The sequence below is a fragment of the Bison bison genome, unplaced genomic scaffold (genome assembly GCF_000754665.1).
Source record: "Bison bison bison isolate TAMUID 2011002044 unplaced genomic scaffold, Bison_UMD1.0 scf7180017864492, whole genome shotgun sequence".
Classification (NCBI taxonomy): Eukaryota; Metazoa; Chordata; class Mammalia; order Artiodactyla; family Bovidae; genus Bison; species Bison bison.
This window is the reverse complement of record NW_011495051.1, coordinates 7,369,243-7,390,864: the sequence shown is the minus strand read 5'-3', so window position 1 is coordinate 7,390,864 and position 21,622 is coordinate 7,369,243. Positions and strand designations below refer to the sequence as shown.

The following is a 21,622-nucleotide window of genomic DNA, read 5'->3' as shown; positions in this document are numbered from 1 at the left end:
CTCACTGACTCAGATGCAAACTATTACATTTAGAATGGATAAACAACAAGGTCCTACTGTATAGCACAAAGAATTACATCCAATCTCATGGAATAAATCCTAATAGGAAAAAATATTTAAAAATATATATATGTGTGTGTAAAACTTGTCACTTTGCTGTACAGCAGAAATTAGCACAACATTGTAAATCAACTATACCTCAATAAATAAAAGAATTGGCATGAGGGTTAAATAAGGGCAGTACCCGTATTCAGTAAGTGCTATACAGGTGTTATTGCTTCCCTGGTGGCTCAGTGGGTAAAGAATTGTCTTCCTGCAATGCAGGAGATGCGCATTTGATCCCCGGGTTGGGAAGATTCCCTGGAGAAGAAATGGCAACCCACTCCAGTACTCTTGCCTGGAAACCCCATGGACAGAGAAGCCTGGTGGGCTACAGTCCATGGGGTTGAAAAGAGTTGTACACGACTGAGCACACAGCATTTAAGGCCCCATATCAATCGATTCTGAGTGAACTAAAAGGGGTTACTATATAGGTGCTAAGTAAAACATACATAGCGAGCTAGTAGCTGAAGGAAATGGCAACCACTCCAGTGTTCTTGCCTGAAGAATCTCAGGGATGGAGGAGCCTGGTGGGCTGCCGTCTATGCTGTCACACAGAGTTGGACACGAATGAAGTGACTTAGCAGCAGTAGGTGAGGTATCCAGCTCTTACTGAACACTGTGCTGTGCAGGGTTACAGTACAGGAAAGAAAAACTCCTCATTTTTGTGATGTGTCCCTCAAATGAGGTGAAGACATCAATGCAGCAGGTCATGACTAGCATTTGCTACAAAATACAATGGTGAAAAAAATCAGTGCATTGTGTACAAAAAGCTAGGTATTGTTTTGGGGAAACTCCAAACATTTGTCTACTGGGTGTGGCAGGTAGTATTTTCCAAAAAATAGCGACAGAAATAGTTCCAGCTTTACCACTCCCTGTCAAGAGGCAGACTTCTATTCTTTTGAACTTCAGCAGGATTTTGTGCAACTAACAGAATGTGGCAGAAGGGACGCTGTATGACTTGAAAGCCTCGGTCAGAAACTAAGATGCATCTTTTGCCTGGTGCTAGCTTTCTCCCTCTCTCTCAGTTCCAGGATAGGCTCTCTGAGCCCATTTGCCATGTTGTGAGGAAGCCCAAGCCACATGAACTGTCTCCCAGATAAGGGCCCAGCCAAAACCAGCATCAACCACCAGACAAGTAAGGGAGTGAGCACTGAAATGATTCCAGCCCCCAGCCTTTGAGCCTTCCCAGCTGACACCAAGAGGAGCAGAGAGAGATGTTCCCAGCAAGCCCGCTCAAACTGCAGGTTTGTGAGCAAGATCCATGTTTTTGTTTAAAGCCAGTAAATTTGGAGGTAATTCGTGATGCAGTTGTAACACCTGGATCCCTGGGTCACATATGAAATTTGTGTCTTGTTGTGGGACATGTGAAAAATCATGAGGACCTCCCTGGTGGTCCAGTGGTTAAGAATCTGCCTTGCAGTGCTGGGGACACAGGTTCGATCCCTGGTCCGGGAAGATCCCACATGCCGCTGGGCAACTAAGCCCATGTGCCACAACTACTGAGCCCACACTCTGCAACTAATGAAGCCCAAACACCCTAGAGCCCATGCTTTGCAACAGAGAAGCTACCACAATGAGAAGCCCATGTACCACAACTAGAAAGCTTATCTACAGTGTTGAAGACCCAGCACAGCCAAAAGAGAATAAATAAAAAGATATAAATTATATTTAAAAATTTTAAGGTAAGGAAACCACTGAATTAAAAAAATTTAAGGGAGTGCCAAAACTCTTTTTTTTAAATATCATTGAAAGTCACTGCTCTAGTGACAAGACCTCACAATAAGCAAATAAATGAATGAGATCATTTCAGTCTGCCAGGAAGACTTGCTTTGAGGGCAATAACACAGGGTCATAGGACAAAATCACTAGAGTTGGAGCAGGGGAGGGAAATGGCTTTAGGTTGGGGGCTCAAGGATGGATTCCCTGAGAAGGGGACATATGAATAGGAACCTGAGTGATGAAAAGGAAGCAAGACACAAGGCAAAGGAAAGAACAAGTTCAAAGGCTCCTGAGGTGTGGAAGTTTAATTTCTTTCTTTCTCTCTTAATATTTATTTATTTGGCTGCACCAGGTCTTCGTTGCGGCAGTTAGGATCTTTAGTTGCAGCATGCAAACTCTTAGATGTGGCATATGGAATCTAGTTCCCTGACCAGGGATGGAACTCAGGCCCCCTGCCTTGGAAGCTCAGAGTCTTAACCTCAGGACCACCAGGGAAGTCCCAGCCGTTTAATTTCTTTAAGGAATGGTGAGGAGGTTGTCATGGCCAGAGAGGAGTGAGCAAGAGATTTCTCGAGTCTTTATTCTGATGCACCAGGAAGCACTGGAAGATGTTACGTAGGGGAGAGCTAGGCAGGGGATTGGCTCTAGATCTTCTGGAATTGAGAGGACTTGCCAGCAAGCCTGGATATGCAGAATGAAGAGAAAGAAAGCTCCTGGGCGTTTGGCCCAAATACCTATTAGGTGGTGGCCCAAATACCTATTAGGTACTTGTGACCAATATGGAGAGGAACAGACTTGGAGGTGAGGGAGTGCGTGAAAGGAAAGGTTTGGGGAAGGTCCCAGGGCCTGGAGGATGACTGTGTGGAGCTATCAAGAAAGCAGTTGCTTGGCTGTATGAGTCTGCAAAGACATCTGAGCTGTGGATAGAAATTCAGGCTGTCAGGATACAGCCAGTGCCAGATGACAGCTCCCCTGGGGGAAGAATATGGAGTAGAGGAAGTTCAAGAACAAAAGCTCTGGGATTTCCCTGGTGGTCCAGTGGTTAAGACTCTGAGCTCCCAATGCAGGGGGCCCGGGGTTGGGGCCCGGGGTTCAATCCCGGGTTAGGGATACTGGATCCCACATGCCACAGCTGGGACCCAGGGCAGTCAAATGAATTAATTAAAAAAAAAAAAAGAGGTTCCCCATCCTTTGTCTCATAAAGTGGCTTTGCATACAAGTGACGTCACCTTTGTATTTCCTGCAGAAATGTCAGTTTCCGGGTGTGGAGCTGGGACCCCAGAGTCAATGCTTATGGCATTGCTCACCATCCTGATGGCGGAGCATTTGATGCTGAGTTTGCTTCGTTACCATCAGCTATGTGACCTTTGTTTGGTGTTAGGGGCTGACCTTCTCTGCGTTGAAAGGCAGGCACAACGCTGAGTGGAATAAAAAAGCGATAAGACCATGGATTCAGTTTCTGGCTGTGCAGATCACCTGTGACCTTGGCAAGTTCTTAACCTTTCTAAGCCATGAGCTAATGATAGCTCTCTTATCAGCTGGGAAAGGCTGTTCAAGAGATAAGCCATTCCAGGTTGCACCAGCAGAGCCTGAAAGATATAAATGCTTCTGTCAGAAAGGCCACTCACTTCATTGCCAAAAAATAAAGCAAGAACTACTCACAGCCATTATGATGGCTCCTATGAAAAATAAATCATAAAGCAGAAGCTAAAGCTTTACAACAGTGTAAAGCAATTATTATATGTGCGTGCAATGCTCAGTAAGTTGTGTCTGACTCTGCGACCTCATGGACTGTAGCCCGCCAGACTCCTCTGTGCATTGAATTTTCCAGGCAAGAATACTGGAGTGGCTTGCCATTTCCTTCTCCAGGGGACCTTCCCGACCCAGGGATCAAACCTGCATCTCCTACATTAGCAGGCGGATTCTTTACCGCCACCTGGAAGCTACTATACTTCAATAAAAATTAATTAAAATAAAACAATTTAAAAAATCAGAAAATAACAGTTGTTGGTGAAGAAATGGAGGAACTGGTTGGTGGGCCAACCGCTCTGGAATAAATTATAGCTATTCCTCAAAATACTAAAAATAGAACTACCACATGATCTAGAAATTGTACTCTTAGGTATATATCCCCCGTGTCGAAAGCTGGGACCTTGTTTGTACACCCAGCACGATTTACAATAGCTCAAATGTGAAAGCAACCAAGTGTCCCTCAATGGATAAATGGATAAATAAAATGTGGTGTATGCAAACAATGGAATTTTATTCGGTCTTTAAGTACGAACATTCTGCCACATGCTACAGCATGGATGAATGTTGAGTATATTATGCTAGGTTGGATAAGCCAGTCATAAAAAGACAAAAGCTCCCCACTTCCACGAGGTCCTTAGAGTACTTGAATTCATGGAGACAGGAGAATGGGAGTTGCTAACGGCTGGGGGTGGGGGTGATGAAGTTAATGTTTAAAGGGGACAGAGTTTCACTTTGGGAAGATGAAAAGAGTTCTGGAGATGGATGGTGGGGAGGGTTGCACAACAAAGTGAATGTACTTAATGCCATTGAACTTCACAGTTAGAAATAGTTTAGTCGGTAAATGTTTTGTTATGTATATTTTGCCGCAAAAATAAACAGACTTGTATTTTTTAAAAAGCCAAACAAGACACTGGGTTTGGGGAGTAGGGAATGAAGTCTTCAGCATGAGCTGGACAAGGTAGCAAAGACGACGAAATGATCCTGGGTGACTGCTTACGAGAAAGAATTTTTATTTTATTTGTTTTTTGGCCATGTCATGCAGCTCGTGAGATCTTAGTACGCCAAGCAGGGATCGAACCTGAACCACAACAGTGAAAGCACCAAATCCTAACCTCTGGACTGCCAGGAAGTTTCTGAACAATACTTTTTTTCTTTGCAATTATCTTTTTTTTTAAATTGGAATATAATCACTTTCCAATGTTGTGCTGGTTTCTGCTATAAAACAACGGGAACCAGCTGTGTGTATACATACATCCCCTCCCTCATCCCCACTCCTTGGGGTCATCACACTGAAGTGAGCTCTCTGTGCTGTACAGCAGCCTCCCACTATCTATCCTTTTTTTTTTAATATCCAAAAGGTCTCTTCTTGGCTCACAAACCACAGACCCTTCCGAAAACTGACAAGAATCAGTGAACCCTTCCACTTAGGAATATACAACATTGCATAAAATTTCTAGGACTTCCTATAACCTCTGAAAACCACCCATTATCTCCCAGTCCAGAGGGAAAACAGAGGAAGTGAGAATCAGGAGACCAATCATCCATTATCAGCTATCCTTGGGGAAGAGAGGGAGAGAGGTCCCAGGACTGGAGAGAGGAGGGGCTGAGGAGACTGCCCTTCCTGTCCTGGTAACCCGAGGATGTTCACTTTTCAAACCGCCATGGAGCTGTACACTTTTTTATTTTTGGTGCATGGAGGGTCTTAGTTCCCTAACCACGGATCAAACCCATGTCCCCTGCATTGGGAGCACGAAGTCTTAACCACTGGACTGCCAGGGAAGCCCCCAGCTTTTGTACATGACTCATACACAAAAGGTATAATGCTGCCTCAATAAAAAAAATAAAACAGGAAAACAAAGTATTTTAATACTCAGCCTGTTAGGAAAACGTTTGGCAGGAGATTCTCCAAGTATTGACAATGGTGCATATTTCTACCAAATGGGACCATGGCACCCTCCCCTAGGCCAGATGTTTCCATTATTGTTTAAAGTTTGCCTTTTACAATCACTGTAAATTATTTTGTCATGAAGAAAAAAAAAAATCAGGAAACTTTTTTTTTTCCTGAGGTGCCCACAGTTGGTTTGTTTAGAACTTTCTAAACAAACTCTGACTGTGTTCTGTATCTCTGCAGCCCAGTCTGGTAGTCACCAGCTCTGTGCAGCTACTGACTATGAATTCATTACAACTGATTTGCATTTAAATGGAAATTGCCACAGCTGGCTAGTGACTACATTATGGGATAGTGTCGGATAGGGCGGAGCATGAGGGCGTTTATTTTAATAGTCTCGGCACTTTTCTGTAGTGTTGAACGTTGTTCAAATAAGTCCACGTTTACAAAGAGATCTATTTTAAAGCTTCATGAGAAATACAAGGACTTCCCTGGTGGTCCAGTGGTTAAGAATCCCCCTTCCAATGCAAGGGACATGGGTTTGATCCCTGGTTGGGGAACTAAGATCCCACAGGCAGCTAAGCCTGTGTGCCTCACCGAAGACCTAGCTCAGCCAAAATTTTAAAGATTAATTGATTTAAAAATAAAAAGAGGAGTACAGTAAGACAAACACCAGACACATACACTTTGGCCTTCTCATAAGGTAGCTTTATTAAATTCCTTTACCTTCTAAAAAATGATTACAAAAAGGAATACTTCATTTAAGTGTAATACTGTCTTTATGGACGTACCATGGTCGGAAAGTGAAGTTCAAGGTCTTGAATACATGTGAGAAGAGAGCGGGGTCAGACACAGAACCCCCTGTAACCTACCACGCCAAGCCCAAGGGGTAAGGGCAGGGAGAAGGGAACACACAGGGATAAATATGGACTCACAGTGCGGAGCAGGGGGGCACGGTGGTCAATGAGCTGCTTCTAGAAGCTTAAAATAAACACAGCCACAGCTCCAGGGCCGGACACACAGACAGACAACTCTCGTACCGCTTCTCAAAGCTGCCCAAAGCTGTGGCCTCCTGTCAGTGGTCATCCCCAGTCAGCTTGGGTTTCCTTTCCTTTTCATTTACACACACACGTACACACACAAACGGGGGTGTCTCTCTCCTTTGACCATCCAAACTCTCTTGTCTTAGGTACTATCCCTTCCATCATCATCAAAGTGAGCAGACTCCATCAGGCCAGGAAACCTACTTTACTAGAAGAGAAGCCAGCACTTGGCTTTGGTGAATGAATGCGTGTAGTGCTGAGGGCTTGACCCGTCTTGCTGGGGTTTTAGCGCCCACCCTGGTGGCTACGCTGAGAACTGGACAAGAGAGGGCAGGAAGTCTAAAGACTAAGGGATCTTACTCCCCGGTCACAAGGCACTTTTCGAGGCTTAGAACCTGTCCTCCTCCTCCCCTCCGTTTCCTTTTCTCTTTCTTTTTTGGTCACAAAAGGAAGGAATGGGAAAGAAAACTATGTTGAGATTCTGAGACAAAATAGACCATGCAGGAAACTGTGTGTGTTGGGAGAGCCCCGTTTCCAGCAGGCTGTGTTCCAGGCGGCTCCGGAAAGCCTGTAGGTTGTTTAAAGAAAAAAAAAAAGACAACCAGCTGGCCCTTGTTTGGTTTTCGGCAAAGCTCTGTCTCTTTAAGTTTGTACTGGGAGCCCTCGGGGGCAGCCAACTTTGAATCGAGCACACATGGGAATTTTGGAACGGGGCCTGTGCTTGCCAGCAGTCTCATGCCCTGTTTTCCTTCCTTAGAGGAGAGACATTCTGGAGTCTGTGGAGAAGGATGGCCTTGTCACTGGGGTTCTAAGCCTAGGGATGTAGGCACCCCTCTGGGGACTGGATTCATTTCCTACATGTCCAGGTCTAAAGGATTTTCTAGGAAAATGAATATTTGCCAGGGCCCCCCTGCGTGGAGGAGATTCTGGGGAATCGCAAGAAAGGCACAACTCGCACCCCTCGGCTGCTGGCTCCAGAGCCCCACACCTGAATGGGGCGGAGGCGGGCGGGTGGGCCGCTCGCAGTGGGAAGAAACAGAAGGCAGAAGAACCGACTAAACCTCCCACCCCGGGTGACAAAGACAGAATCTGCTTTGTGAAGAGACCACGAGAGAATGCCACCAAGAAAGTCGTCTGGGCAGGGGGCAGGGGACAAAACTCGATTATATACCAGACAATTAAATGTAGGGGGGCTGGGTGTCAGGACACTCTAGGCGGTGCGATCCGTGCGTAACAGCATTTAGGCTTAAAGTGAAAATACACGATTCCAGTGACTTTCAAATTTGGCAACAAGTAAGTAAGTGATTTTTTCCCCCTCCAACTGTGATTCAGAAATACAATATTTTTCCCTCTTACCCTCTTCCATCTGTAATTGCCAGTTGATTGTTCTCAGCGTTCCTCACAAACCCACGCCTCAGAGCCAGCCACTGGCGCCGATTTACATATGAGTTTAGCTCCAGTCTGTGCTGCGGCTGCTTTGAACCGGGGTACTGGGAAAAAACCCGCTTTCAGCTAAAGTCTCCATGCTGTTGGGGTCTCCCCCTGGGAAGCAGAGGAAAACCCCGATTGCCTTTGATACTGGGACCTTGGTGGATCGAGCCGGAGCTGGCCCGGGGGACAGTTCTTTCCAGGCTGCCTGCCTGGTCCCCAGGAGTGGCACCTTGGGCTCTTCTCACGGCTACTCCTCTGCAGAGGATGACACAGGACTCTCGTCATCTGACATCGGGGCAAACTGAAATGAGAGGCAGGATTCCTTTAGTTTGGCCTCCCCTTGGGGGTCTGAGGTAGCGACTTTGCTGGCTGGCTCTGCGCCTGTGGTGAGTGAACAACAGGCTGTGGCCCCTTGGCCTCAAGGAGGTGACACTGCTGGGGAGATAGCTTCACAGAAGCTCATAGATGAATGCAGTGGAGGGTTCTTCCTGAGTGACAAGGTGGCAGTGACAGTGGAGAGCAGGTGGTCTGGCAGGGTGATGTCTGAAGGATGTTGGGAGGGGCACCCAAGGGGCAGGGTGTTCCGGGCAGGGGAAACCGCAAGTGCAAAGGCCCTGAGGCAGGAGCGGCAATCAGGCCAGTGTGGCTAGAGCAGAGCGAGCAAGGAAGGGGGAGGTAAGAGTGGGGGGAGGTGGGCTTTGAGGATGACCCCACTCCAAGCAGGGTGGGAGTCACAGAGGGCTGTGAGCAGAGGAGGGCTGTACCCCAACTCAGGTGCTCACAGTGACCTCTGGTCACTTTGGGGAGGACAGTGGAGGGGCAGTGGGGGTGCGAGCCAGAGAAGCATGCAGAAGCAGTGGCCCCAGAGGACAGTGATGGAGCCCTTGGGAGCAGGACCACATGTCAGACAGCAGGACACCACCCAGCCCCATCACCCCCATCTCCCAGTGTGGACATGGAGGCCCAGAGCTGATCCCAAGGGGATCCCTGAGCACCTAAGACCTGAAGCAGTGACGCTGGGAAGACTCAGAGCCTCAGAAAGAACCTGTAAGCCTAGCAGGAGCCAGATGGCTCATGTCTCAGCAACCTTCTCTCTCCTGGACTACTTGGGGAAATTGCTGTGGTAAACACCTACCTTGCCACCCTGGAACCTGGCCCCAGACATGCCTCAGGGAGACCAGGGCAAGTGGGAGATGGGGGTGAGGAGGAGCGGGCGGACAGGTTCCAGTCCAAAGTCTGGATTCATACCCTAAGGTCTCTGCCCTTTCCTGTCTGTGAGGCTTTGGACCAAGAATGGAACCTTCTAAGTCTCAGCTTCCCCACCTGAAAAATGGTCACATTTTGCAACTGAATAGGGTTCATGTGGAGGGTTCTGGAAATCCTGCTCGGGAGGCATTTGGTATACAGTCCGTTAGACTAGCAGGCATTTCCCAGGTGGCTCAGTGGTAAAGAATCCGCCTGCCAATGAAGGAGACGTGGGTTTGATCCCTGGTTTGGGAAGATCCCCTGGAGGAGGCAATGGTAACCTACTCTGGTGTTCTTGCCTGGGAAATCCCACAGACAGAGGAGCCTGGTGGGCTACAGTCCATGGGGTCGCGAAGAGTCGGACACAACTGAGCGCACACACATGCCATCAGACTAGAAGGGCTTGTCTCCTCCATCAGACAGGGCACTGCTTTGGAGACCTATGAGGACTGCCCCTGCCTCCCCCATCAGACTGGCAGGGCTTTCTCCTCCTTCAAGCACTCAGGACACAGCGAACATCAATCTTATCCTCCTGTTAGGCTTCCAGAAGAGCATTTTGCTAATGGGCATGATTAAAAAAAAAAAAACAACCCAGATTTCTAGGGTCAAATCAGAGAAATTCCCCATTAAGGCACAGTTAGGCTTCTTTACAGTGAAACTTCTCAAGGCCTTGGATACAATGACACACTTTGAGTAAATGCCAAAGTCCTCCACATGGTCATGAAGAACACGATTTGGAACCAGACAGATCTGGTTTGAATCCTGTGATCACCAACCATAGCTGCACAGTCTTAGTTCTTATGTCTTGTTTCCTCATGGGGCCACCATGAAGGTTCAACAAACAGCTGCCTCTGCAGCCCTTGGCATGGTCTCTGTACGCCATCCCCCCTCAAAGCCCCCACCCCCTTCCCAGCTAGGGCTGAGACTCACCGAGCACTTGATGTTCATGCGGGAATACAGCATGGACGCAATTTCACTGTGTCCCGCATCCAAGGCCACCATCAGAGCTGTGCTCCCGTCCTGCAAAGCATCGGTTGCTATGCTGATGCCCTCTGCACTGTGCTCCCACCCTCCCTGCTGGGCGCACTGGGGTGGGGACTCACACGGTCGGTGATGGAAATGTCACAGCTGGGCACGGCCAGCAGCAGCGCAGTGATCTCCTTGTGGCCGTGCTCGCAGGCACACATGAGGGCCGTGGAGCCGTCGTCATCTTGGACGTTGACGTCTGCCTCACAGGCAAGCAGGGCTTTGACTACATCCACCCGCCCGTGGCTGACCGCCAGCATTAGGGCTGTCTGCCCCGCCTGGATAGGGCAAAGGAACAGGCTTATGGATCATGCAGGCCCCAGAGGGTGACACCCCTGCTCTAGAACCTTCCATAGTTCCTGAGTACTCTGATGCTAACTGCACCTCCACTCATGGGCCTCCTTCTGTATTTCGAATAATCCTACCTACCACTGGGCTTTTGTACTTGCTGATCCCTTTTCTTCCCACTGGTTCCTTCTCATCCCTCAGGTCTCAGCTTAAATGTCTCCTCCTCGGGCACATGCTCTGTGTCTCCCCATCCCTTGTTGTTGCTGGAGTTTAGTTGCTAAGTCATATCTGACTCTTTGCAACCCCATGGACTGCAGCACGCCAGGCCTCCCTGTCCTTTACTATCTCCCAGAGTTTGCCCAAGTTCATGTCCACCATATGATGCTATCCATCCATATGCCCACTTAAATCAGATTCCTAAGTCACAGGTACAAACATAAGTAAAATGTGTTGAGCTAAGAATTGCACGCTTTTCTGTCTACCAGTTGGTGGTAGTTTAGTGGCTAAGTCATTTCTGACTCTTGCAACCCCATGGACTATAGTCCGCCAGGCTTCTCTGTCCATGGGATTTCCCAGGCAAGAATACTGGAGTAGGTTGCCATTTCCTTCTCCAGGGGATCTTCCTGACCCAGGGATTGAATCCAGATCTTCTGCATCGCAGGCAGATTCTTTACCGACTGAGCTACGAGGTTAAATCTCAATAAAAACCAATGTCCAGGGACTTCCTTGGTGGTCTGGTGCCTAAGACTCCCAGCTCCCAATGCAGGGAACTGGATCCCACATGCCACAACTAAAACCAGGCAAAGCCAAATAAAGAAATTATGCTCTGTGACAAGAGCTAGACACAAAAGGACACACTACTACATGATTCCATTTATATTGTATCCCTAACAGGCAAATCCACAGAGACAGAAAGCAGACTGCGGGGGCTAGGGGCTGGGGGAGGGAAGATGGGAGTGAAGTGACAGCTGCGGGTGCCGGGTCTCCCATCAGCGTGTAAAGTGTTCTGGAGGCAGGCAGAGGCAGAGGTTGCGCGGTACTGCAGCTATGCTAAATGCTGCCGGTCATGCGAAGAGCTGACTCACTGGCAAAGACCCTGATGCTGGGAGGGATTGGGGGCAGGAGGAGAAGGCGACGACAGAGGATGAGATGGCTGGATGCCATCACCGACTCGATGGACATGAGTCTGAGTGAACTCCGGGAGATGGTGATGGACAGGGAGGCCTGGCGTGCTGCGATTCATGGGGTCGCAAAGACTCGGACACGACTGAGCGACTGAACTGAACTGTCATCTTAAAAGGGTTCATCGTATGTGCTGCTGCTGCTGCTGCTAAGTGCATTTCACCTCAATTTTTAAAAAAGGAAACCACCTGGACATATACCCAGAAAAGATGAAAACCCTAATTCAGAAAGATACTTGTACCCCAGGGCTCACTGCAGCACTTTTACAACAGGCAAGACATGAAAGCATCGATGGATGAAGAGACCAAGCAGATGTGGTACAATGTGCTACGATGGAATACTACTCAGCCATAAAAAACAATGAATAATGCCATTTGCCGCAGCATGGATAGAACTAGAGATGGTCACACTAAGCAAAACAAATCAGACAAAGCCAGATGTCATATGATACCACGTATGTGTGGAATCCAAAAAAATGATACAAATAAACTTATTTACAAAACAGCAACAAACTCACAGACATAGTAAAAAAAAAACTTATGGTTACCAAAGGGGAAAAGGTGGGGAAGGAGAGATAAATTAGAGGCTTGAGATTAACAGATACACACTGCTGTATATAAAATAAACAACATGGTCCTACTGCATAGCACAGGGAACTATATTCAACACCTTGTAATAACTTATAATGAAAAATAATCTATATATATGTATATATACAACTGAATCACTTTGCTGTACACCAGAAATAACACAACATTATAAACCAATTATACTCCATTAAAAAAAAAAAAAAACCTAAACTGCTAATACAATTCTTTTAATTAAAAATAAATCAGTAAAAAAGCAAGCGGGGTCTGGGACTTCCTGGTCATCCAGTAGTTAAGACTCCAAGCTCCCAAAGTAGGGCGGCCCAGGTTTGATTCCTGGTCAGGGAACTAGATCCCGTACGTGGCAACTAAGATCTGGCACAGCCAAATAAATAATTTATTTTTAAAAAAAGAATGGGGCTCTGAAGCTAGACCCCCAGGTTCAAGTCCCCCTCCTCTAGCTGAACCTCGAGGAAATGAATACTTCTCTGCGCCTCAGTTTCTCTGCCTGTGGAGTGGGGGTTCTCGCCTTGGGCTCGGGGCAGGGCTAGGACGTCATAAGTGGGAAGGGCTGTCCAGGTCACTGATGCCAAGGGTCTATACCTGGCTGGCTTTGGCATTGACGTCTCCAAGCCGGAAAAGCTGTAGGATGGTCTGGATATCATCTTGGGTCTTCAGGGTGGCCAGGGCGGTGAGCATGATGGGGCTGTAGCCGGCGCGGTTCTGCTTGTCCACCTGGCAGACACCTGCCGGCGGGGGGCCAGGAAGAGATCGGGTCTCAGACCCCCACGATGCTGGCTGGGTTTGCCTCAAGGCTGGGGGAGGGCCCCTGAGGACCAGGCCTCGTCTTTGCCATCAGACTGGAAGCCCTGTTCACTACCATAGTGAGCACTGGGCACCATGTCTCCTCCATTAGTCTAGGTGTGGACTCATTCCTTCTTTTTTCTTAGACTGACAACCCCATTCTGCCCCTGGGTCCCCATCTCTACTATGGGAGGGGCTCCTAACAATGAAGTCTGTGATTCCTCCATCAGACTGGGCTCCCACATTTAGGGCTGAAAGCAGGATTTGTGTCTCCCTCATTAATCTGAAAGGCCCCCTGGTCATCTTTCAGTCTGGCCTATGTCTCCTCCATTAGACTGTGGGCTCTGCCTCCTTCATCAGATTGACTAGTGGAGAGTCGCGTCTAATTTCTTCACATCTAATTGCGGACCACAACTTGTCTCTGAGCCCCAGATGGGAAGCCACATCCTTTCCTCAGATTAGGGTTCCAGGGGTGTCACCTTTGTCATACAGGGGTCACTGGGGTGGTGGAAGGGCCGTGTGTTTTCCATAAGACCATGGCTGCCTTTTCCAGTACACTGGGGCCACAGGTAGAGCCTCTATCCCCTCACCAGTGTGGGAGGGCAGCGTCTCCCCCATCAGACTGGGAGGGCGGCGTCTCCCCCGTCAGACTGGGAAGGCAGCTTCTCCCCCATCAGACTGGGAGGGCGGCGTCTCCCCCATCAGACTGGGAGGGTGGCGTCTCCCCCGTCAGACTGGGAGGGCGGTGTCTCCCTGATCAGACTGGGAGGGCGGTGTCTCCCTCACCAGACTGGGAGGGTGAGATCTCCCCAACAGACTGGGAAGGCAGTGTCTCTTCCATTAGACTATGAGGGTGGCATCTCCTCCACCAGACTGGGAAGCAATGTCTCCTCCATCAGACTGGGAGGGTGATAGCTCTCCCATCACATCAGGAGGGTGGCATTTCCTCCATCAGTCTGTGAGGGCACCCTCCCCCATCAGACCAGGAGGGTAGCATCTCCCCCATCAGAACATCAGACCCGGGTGGCAGCCCGCCTGCTCCCCCAGGGGCCCCCTCCCCCGATCCCCAGGCTCACCACTGTCCAGCAGCTGCTGCACCACAGGGAAGTTGGCGTGGGACACGGAGAAGTGCAGCGCTGTGTTGCCATTGCTGTCAGCGATGTTGACCACGTAGTCCAGCAACCGCGCAGACATGGCCCGGAAGGTGACCAGGTGGCGCCGCACGAGCTCCGGGTGGGCGTCACTGCGGCAGGCCAGGCGCAGCCACTCCTGCAGCACCGTGGTGTAGGCCACTTTCTGGACGCGGGCCGGAGAGAAGAGGGGAGTGAGGGCCACGGCAGCCCACCCTGGCCCAGATGAAGCCCACCCTGAACCAGAGGGGACATGTGGGTGCCCCACCCTAGGTGAGCTCCCCCTGGAGAAAAGTGTAGTGTCCCCTGCCCCAAAGGGAAGTGTAGACCCCATGGTCCTAGGTATGCCCCCAGAGGAAGGTGTGAGAGTCTCCACCCTGGATGGGATCTTCAAGGTCAAGTGTACACACCCATCAGAAGAAATACAGCAGCAGGAAATACTCCCCTTCCTCAAGCCCGGGAAGGAACAGGAACCAAGGCTAGCCTTGCTGGCAGGTGACCATCCTTGGCCCTCCCTCCTCCCTGGCGCCTCTCCAAAGACCACGACTCAAGTCTTGGAGCCCCTCGCCCACTAGCTCCCAGCTAGGATCCTGGGGTACTCATGATCCAAAGCACAGAAAGACACCGTGGTTGAGGAGAAGCCAGGATGGGGGTGGAGGGGAAGGAGGCCCCCGCTTCAGGCCCAGGGCCCCACCGTACCAGCTCCCGCTCGGTGAGGGCTTTGGGGTTCTCCAGGTACTTCTCCAGGGCCAGGCAGGCTGAGATGAGGTCAGGACTCAGCTCCATCCTGCCAAGAGCAGACAAAGGGGAGTTTATCTTAGGAGCACTCGCCTCAGCTTCCTGGGTGTCCTCCACCCACCGTGTCCAACTGGGGTGCTCACAGAGGGTCTCAACACTCTGCCCCGTGGCCCTCACCCAGTCCTGCCAGGGCTCCCCTGAGTGGTGGAATCTCAGACCCCCATCTTTCTCAGACACTTTTACACGGCACCCCAAGGGGCAGACATGGGGAACACACAGACCCCAAGAGAAAATGGACACATGGGTCAAACTTTATTCCAAATGGCCAGTGGCAGATGGAAATCTTTTTCTAAGGATGGATTTTTCATCAAGGGTAGAAATAGGAGACATACGCAGGATGGACAGGTGGGGCAAAATGTCCCAAAGAAGGTGGGTGACTTAAGAACAGACTTGGCCTGCCCCTTAAACCCTAACCCCAACAGCCCAAATTGCCCCCCCTCAGGCCCTTTGTCAAAGCCACCAGATCTTCAGATGCCCAGAAAGAGTGGGTTCACTAATTCAGACTAAGGTGTACATGACTGATGGGAGTTTCCTCTCAGAGGGCTTGAATGGTGGGATCTGAGGCAGAGGTCACCCTCTCTGCCCCCCAGGCCCTGCCTGAAGCCTTCCCACCCAGAAAACTGACCGGATCTCGTCTTTTGCACTTGATCCTGATGCCCCCTCAGCTGTGGGCGTGTGCAGAGACTCCTGGGGCAGTTGAGACTCCTCCCGGCTCGTCTTGGCCTTCGCCGTCTCCTTGGGCCTGAGCTGGGGGGCTTCGGCCACACTTGGAACCCTCTCCTCTGGCTCTGGGGCCTCGTTCTCTGTGCTCTCATTGTCCGAGAAGTTCTCTGCAGTACTGGAGTCCTCCGAGGAGGACTCATACCTGGGGGAGACGCTGTAGGTGGTAGAGAAGGGGCACTTGACCTCTCGGGGCCTCAGTTTCCCCATCCATTAAATGGGGATGCTGGCACTATGAAGTTGACAGGGCTCCAGGGATGCAATAAGTGCTCAATAAACACTGCCTGTGATGGGGATCATGTCTGGGGGGTCAGGGAGGGGCACTGCTTTTCCCTTCTACCCTTCGGTACCTCTTACACTTTGCTCTTTATGCTAGCAAGTGTGTTAGTCACTCAGTTGTGTCTGACTCTTGAGACTCCATGGGCTGTAGCCCACCAGGCTCCTTTGTCCATGGAATTCTCCAGGCAAGAATGCTGAAGTGGGTTGCCATTCCTTTCTCCAGCAGATCCTCCTGATCCACTGATCAAACCCAGGTCTCTCATATTGCAGACAGATTCTTAACCATCTGAGCCACCAGGGAAACCCACTTTGCTCCTTACACAGGTGTTATACTGATTCAGACCCTCGCCCTACTGCAAATAGGACCCTCATGCTTTCTGCTAACTCTTGACAGAGTCTAAGCTTCTGTGCCTGGCAGTCAAGGCCCCCAACTCTTTCTGCTCCCCAGGCCTCCCACTTTTTTTTCTTCTAAGATTTTTTTTTTTTTTGGTTGCAGACCATTTTTAAAGTCTTTATTGAATTTGTTACAATATTGTTTGTTTTATGTTTTGGTTTTTTGGCTGTGAGGCAAGAGGGATTTTAGATCCCCAACTGGGGTTCGAATCTGCATCCCCTGCACAGGAAGGTGAAGTCTTAACCACCAGACCGCCCAGGAAGTCCTCTCCTACTTTTCATGTCATGGCTTCCTCTTGCCTCGGAGCGTTTTTCCAGGATGTGTCCTCCCCAGGAGACCTCCCACCCCCCACTCTGCGCCTTGCAAGGGTCTGCTTGTCCTGCAGCACACATGTTCCCCTCTGTCGGTGACTCTCCCCAGGGCCATCTCTGCCTCTGCCAGGCCCCCCTCACTGCCTGAGCATCCCCATCATTGCTCCAACCATGCTGGGTTGGGACCGCCCATCAGTGCCCCAGGTCACAGTGGACCAGGAGCTCCATGGGGCACACAGTAGAGCCCAGCGCCTCCCATGGGGCAGTGAGATGTAGTGGTTACAGCACCAGCTCAGCACTGGACTGACTGGAGTCAGCCCACCAGGGCTCCCTGTGCCTCAGTTTCCTCATCTGTCTCCTGTGCTTTGGTTGAATGAATGAATCAAAGTGAGGGCCTCAGCCCAGGATCTCTCACCTGCCGTTGACCCCCACGAACTGGAGGCTCCTCCGGTGGGCCTCTGGGTCTGTGGGCTCCTCTTTCTGCTTCATGATGGACCGCACGCCTGCCTGGGCCCCTCCTGGAAGGGGAGGGATGGTGTCATGAGAGTCTCCCAAAGCCAGACCCCATGCCTGGGCTTCTGGCGCCTGGTCCTCCGTGCAGCCACTCCCACTTACCTGCACCCCCAGCCTCCTCAAACTCCGATTCATGACAGGCTGCTTGCCTGATGGGCTCCTTGATGGTGGTGTCATCATGGGCAGGCACCTGGCCTGTGTTCTTCTCTGGCTGCGCCTGGGTGGCCCCCTCAGACTCCGGGGGTGATAAGGACGATTCTGCAGGAGCCTGTGGGTGACCTGAAGAGGCAGGAGAAGAGGCGTTTACTGCCGGTAACAACAGCCAAGCAAGAACAGTAATAACAGCTGCCTCTTGTCACTTACGCTGGGCCAGGTGCTCCGAGGGCTAATTCTTGCATTACTTCATCAAAACTTCCCATGTGGAAGCTGGACTGTTACAGATGAGGAAACTGAGACCCTGAGGGTGGCCTAAGGTCACCCTGCAAAGAAGAGGCAGGATCCATTCCAGTTCTGGTTTGCCGCCGGCCTCACAGACGGTCAGGGTCAGGGAAGATCACACGACCCCCATAATCCTGGCTCGTGACCAGGACCCCTATAATCCTGGCTCTGACATCATACTGAGTGTTGTCTGGAAACTACAGCTGAAAATAGTGGTCATGATCAGGACTCAAATCTCCCGCAAAAGAGCTGTGTGACCTCAGGCAGGTCACTAACCTCTCTGTGTCTCAGACAAAACATGTCCTACATCATGACGCCATACACACTAAAGACAGTAGAGTGAGAGAGAGGGCTTAAAACAATATGCACGACGAGAGCATGAAGAACATTTGTTAAGTCAAGAGAGCTGTCAGCTACATTTTGATAAGACTTACTATTATCACTTTACAATATTATTTCACTATTATAAATTATTTTATAAAATAATATTTCAATATTATAAATACCTATAGCATTGTGCTTAGACAACATTTTGTATCTGGCTTTCTGCTTCTTTACTTTAAACATTAAGCAGGTTTTCCTTTTAATAATCAGTAAAAAGAAGCAATAAGGGTAGCCACACGGGGTGGCCAGAAAAAGAAAAAAACAATAAGGGCTATTAGAAAGTTAAAACCCCACCCAGGTGGGTTTCACTCTGGGTCAATGAAAATGTTCTCAGGGTGGATGGTGGGGACAGTTGCATAACAATGTGAAATGGACACTCAAACATGGTTAAAATGAAACCTTTTGTTATGTGTGTGTGTGTGTGTGTGTGAGTGCTCAGCCGTGTCTGACTCTTTGCGACCCCGTGGATTGTAGTCCTCCAGGCAAGAATACTGGAGTGGGTAGCTATTCCCTTCTGCAGAGGATCTTCCCAACTCAGGAATCAAACTTGGGTCTCCCACATCGCAGGCACATTATTTACCATTGGAGCCCCCAGGGAAACCCTATGTTATACCCTAATAGTTCCTAATTTTGTCTTAATTAGGAAAAAAAAAACGCCCAGGTTGGTCTGAGAACAAAGGTGACATTGTAGGACTCAGGATCCCGAGGGTGCTCACTGCAAAAACAGGAGTGAAGTTGGCAGAGAGTTCTAGCCCCGGATCACCAGCCTGGAGCCAGGAACAAAAGTCCTGAGACCCTGAGTGGCTGCCCGGGTCTCAGAACCCACTGAGGTCACCCCCGCATCCCAGGCCACGTGTGGCTTCCATGTCCCCTTCCTGCCACTGACCATGGGGTCTGCAGACCAATTCGTTTTAATTCCCTTAAACTTTTTTTGACAACCGCAGCAACTACTCCCTCAAGTCCATGAGCAACACTCAACTTGAGCTAGGAACAGGGAGTAAACACTCAACACAAGCAGAGCACATCGAACAGAGGAGACATTGGCCATAAAAGCTTCCGACAGCGCCCCAGGCCAGGGCGGGGTCGGGCCAGGCGGATTCCAGAGTCGGGAGCTCCAACTCCCGTGGGGAACAGAGAGCAAACGCCAGGTTTTTACGGGAATCTGATTTTTTTTTTTTTAATCTTGTCAATAAATTCACATCTGACAAACTAAAGCACTATGTGGTCAAGTGGAAAGTACAAGAAACAGTGGAAAGTATCACTGTCGCCCAAAGCCAGGCTTCCTGATGGAAAACACCTGGAAGGTCATCTGTTACTTAAATTCAGGTAAAGGGACATTATGCTCCGGGCTTCCCTGGTGGCTCAGACCGTAATGGTAAAGAATCCGCTTGCAATGCAGGAGGCCTAGGTTTGATCGCTGGGTTGGGAAGATCTCCTGGAGAAGGAAATGGCAACTCATTCCAGTATTCTTGCCCAGAGAATTCCATGGACAAGAGGAGCCTGGAGGGCTACAGTCCATTAAGTTGTAAAGAGCCAGACACGACTGAGAGACTAACACTAACAACATTATGCTCAGGGAAAGAAGCCAGTCACAGAACAAATGTTGCCTGATTTACATGATCCCACTTACACGAGGTCCGTAGAAGAGTTAAATCCATAGAGATAGAAAGTAGGATAGCAGGTGCCAGGGGCTGGGGGAGAAGGATGGGGAGTGTTTAAAGGGGACAGAGATTCAATTTGGGAAGACGGAAAAGTTCTGGGAGGCTTCCCTGGTGGCTCAGTGGTGAAGAATCTGCCTGTCAATGCAGGAGACGGGGGTTAGTCCCTGGTCCGGGAAGATCCCATGTGCCTCAGGGCAACTAAGCCCATGTGCTTTTGCTACTAACTACTGAGTCTTTGCTCTAGAGCCCACAGGCTCTAACTATGGAGCCCTCGTGCCACAATTACTGAAGCCCGCTCGCCCCACAGGCTGTGCTCCACAACAAGAAAAGCCACCGCAGTGAGAAGCCAGTGCACCGCAACTAGAGAGAACCCTCACAGCAATGAAGACTCAGAGCAGGCAAATAAATCCATAAAATAAAATAAGTTCTGGACATGGATGGTAAGGTTGGTTGCACAGCAATGTGCTTATTGCCACTGAGAAATGGTTAAGAGAGTAAGTTTTATGTTATATGTTGTTTACCCCCAATTTTTCAAAAGTGGAAAAAAAAAAAAAAAAGAGTGAATCAGAGCAATGCTATGGCCCTTTTAGCCCCACGGAAGAGCAGGCTCTGCCCCTCAAAAGCTGGGATGGCTCCTTCCAGTCGTGAGAAGTTCAAGGTCAGACACTACAATACTAAAATAACAATAACAGAACTGATAATAGTTATTATTGTTATTCTACTGGGAGATGGAGCGAACTGTTACCAAAATGTATATGGAAATTTATATGGAAGAACAAAGGTCCATGGCCAGCTGGCCTCTCCCTGGCCAGCTAAAAGCGGGCAGGGATGGGGAAGTCGGCTTAGGAGACAGTAACACGTATTCCCAAAGCCACAACAATGAAATCAGCAGGGCAGGGTTGCAGGAAGAAATAGGCCAAAGGAGGTGAGGAAAGAGGGCTCGGCACAGACCCCATGAGAGAACTGGGGGTAAACAGAAGTGCTTATGCCCAGTCACTCAGTCGTGACCGCCTCTTGGCAACCCCATGGACTACAGCCCACCAGGCTCCTCTGTCCAGGGATTTCCTAGGCAAGAATACTGAAGTAGTGGTCATTTCCTTCTCCAGGGGGTCTTCCCAGATCAGAGATTGAACCTGAGCCTCCTGCACTGGCTGGGGGATTCTTTTCCCACTGAGCCTCCTGGGAAGCCCAATAGCAACCCTGCATGGAGCAAGCCTACGGGTACCAGTTTTCCAACAGCATTTTGTCCCTTTGTGTCTCTGTGTCACATTTTGGTAATTCTCAGAATATTCCAAGCTTTTTCATCATTATTATATTTTTTATGGGGACCTGTGATCAGTGATCTTTGATGTTACCATTGCAAAAAGATTATGACCTGCTGGAGGCTCAGCTGATGGTTACCACTTTTTAGCAATAAAGTATTTTAAAAATTAAGGTATGTACATTGTCTTTTTAGACATAATTCTATTGCACACTTAATAGGCTACACTACAGTGTAGACATAACTTTCATATGCCCTTGGAAACCAAAAAATGTGTGACTCGCTTTATTGTGGCGGTCTGGAACTGAACCCACAAGTCTCTGGCATATATTTGAAAATTGCTAAGAGATCAGGTCTTAAAAGTTCTCATCACAGAAAAAAAAATTATAACTGTGATGTGATGGATGTTAAACCTACTGTGGTAATCATTTTTGCAATATATACATACATATATACATGTATACATTGTCACACACACATAAATATATATAGTAATCATCAATGTGTACACCCTCAACTAATATGAATACTATTACTTATAATAATATATAATAAGTAGGAAATGGCAACCCGCTCCAGTATTCTTGCCTTGGGAGTCCCATGAACAGAGGAGCCTGGTAGGCTACAGTCCATGGGATTGCAGAGTCGGGCATGACTGACTGAGCA

General features: G+C 49.3%; 1 protein-coding gene across 2 annotated transcripts in view; it reads right to left on the bottom strand.

Moving 5' to 3' along the window:
• Positions 1–6,147: 6,147 nt before the first annotated feature.
• The window catches only part of KANK2 (KN motif and ankyrin repeat domains 2), a 25,352-nt gene continuing 9,877 nt past the window's right edge, over positions 6,148–21,622 (bottom strand). The window contains exons 4-12 of one of the 2 annotated variants that reach the window (XM_010828331.1): positions 17,315–17,491; positions 17,115–17,217; positions 15,621–15,860; positions 14,897–14,984; positions 14,144–14,363; positions 12,867–13,009; positions 10,284–10,484; positions 10,111–10,200; positions 6,148–8,236 (exon numbers count right to left, since the gene is read on the bottom strand). In XM_010828331.1, the coding sequence (XP_010826633.1) occupies positions 8,183–8,236; positions 10,111–10,200; positions 10,284–10,484; positions 12,867–13,009; positions 14,144–14,363; positions 14,897–14,984; positions 15,621–15,860; positions 17,115–17,217; positions 17,315–17,491 (1,316 nt within the window). In that variant the 3' untranslated portion in view covers positions 6,148–8,182. Of the gene's footprint in view, positions 8,237–10,110; positions 10,201–10,283; positions 10,485–12,866; positions 13,010–14,143; positions 14,364–14,896; positions 14,985–15,620; positions 15,873–17,114; positions 17,218–17,314; positions 17,492–21,622 lie in introns of both variants that reach the window. The other variant, XM_010828330.1, reaches the window with a different exon arrangement.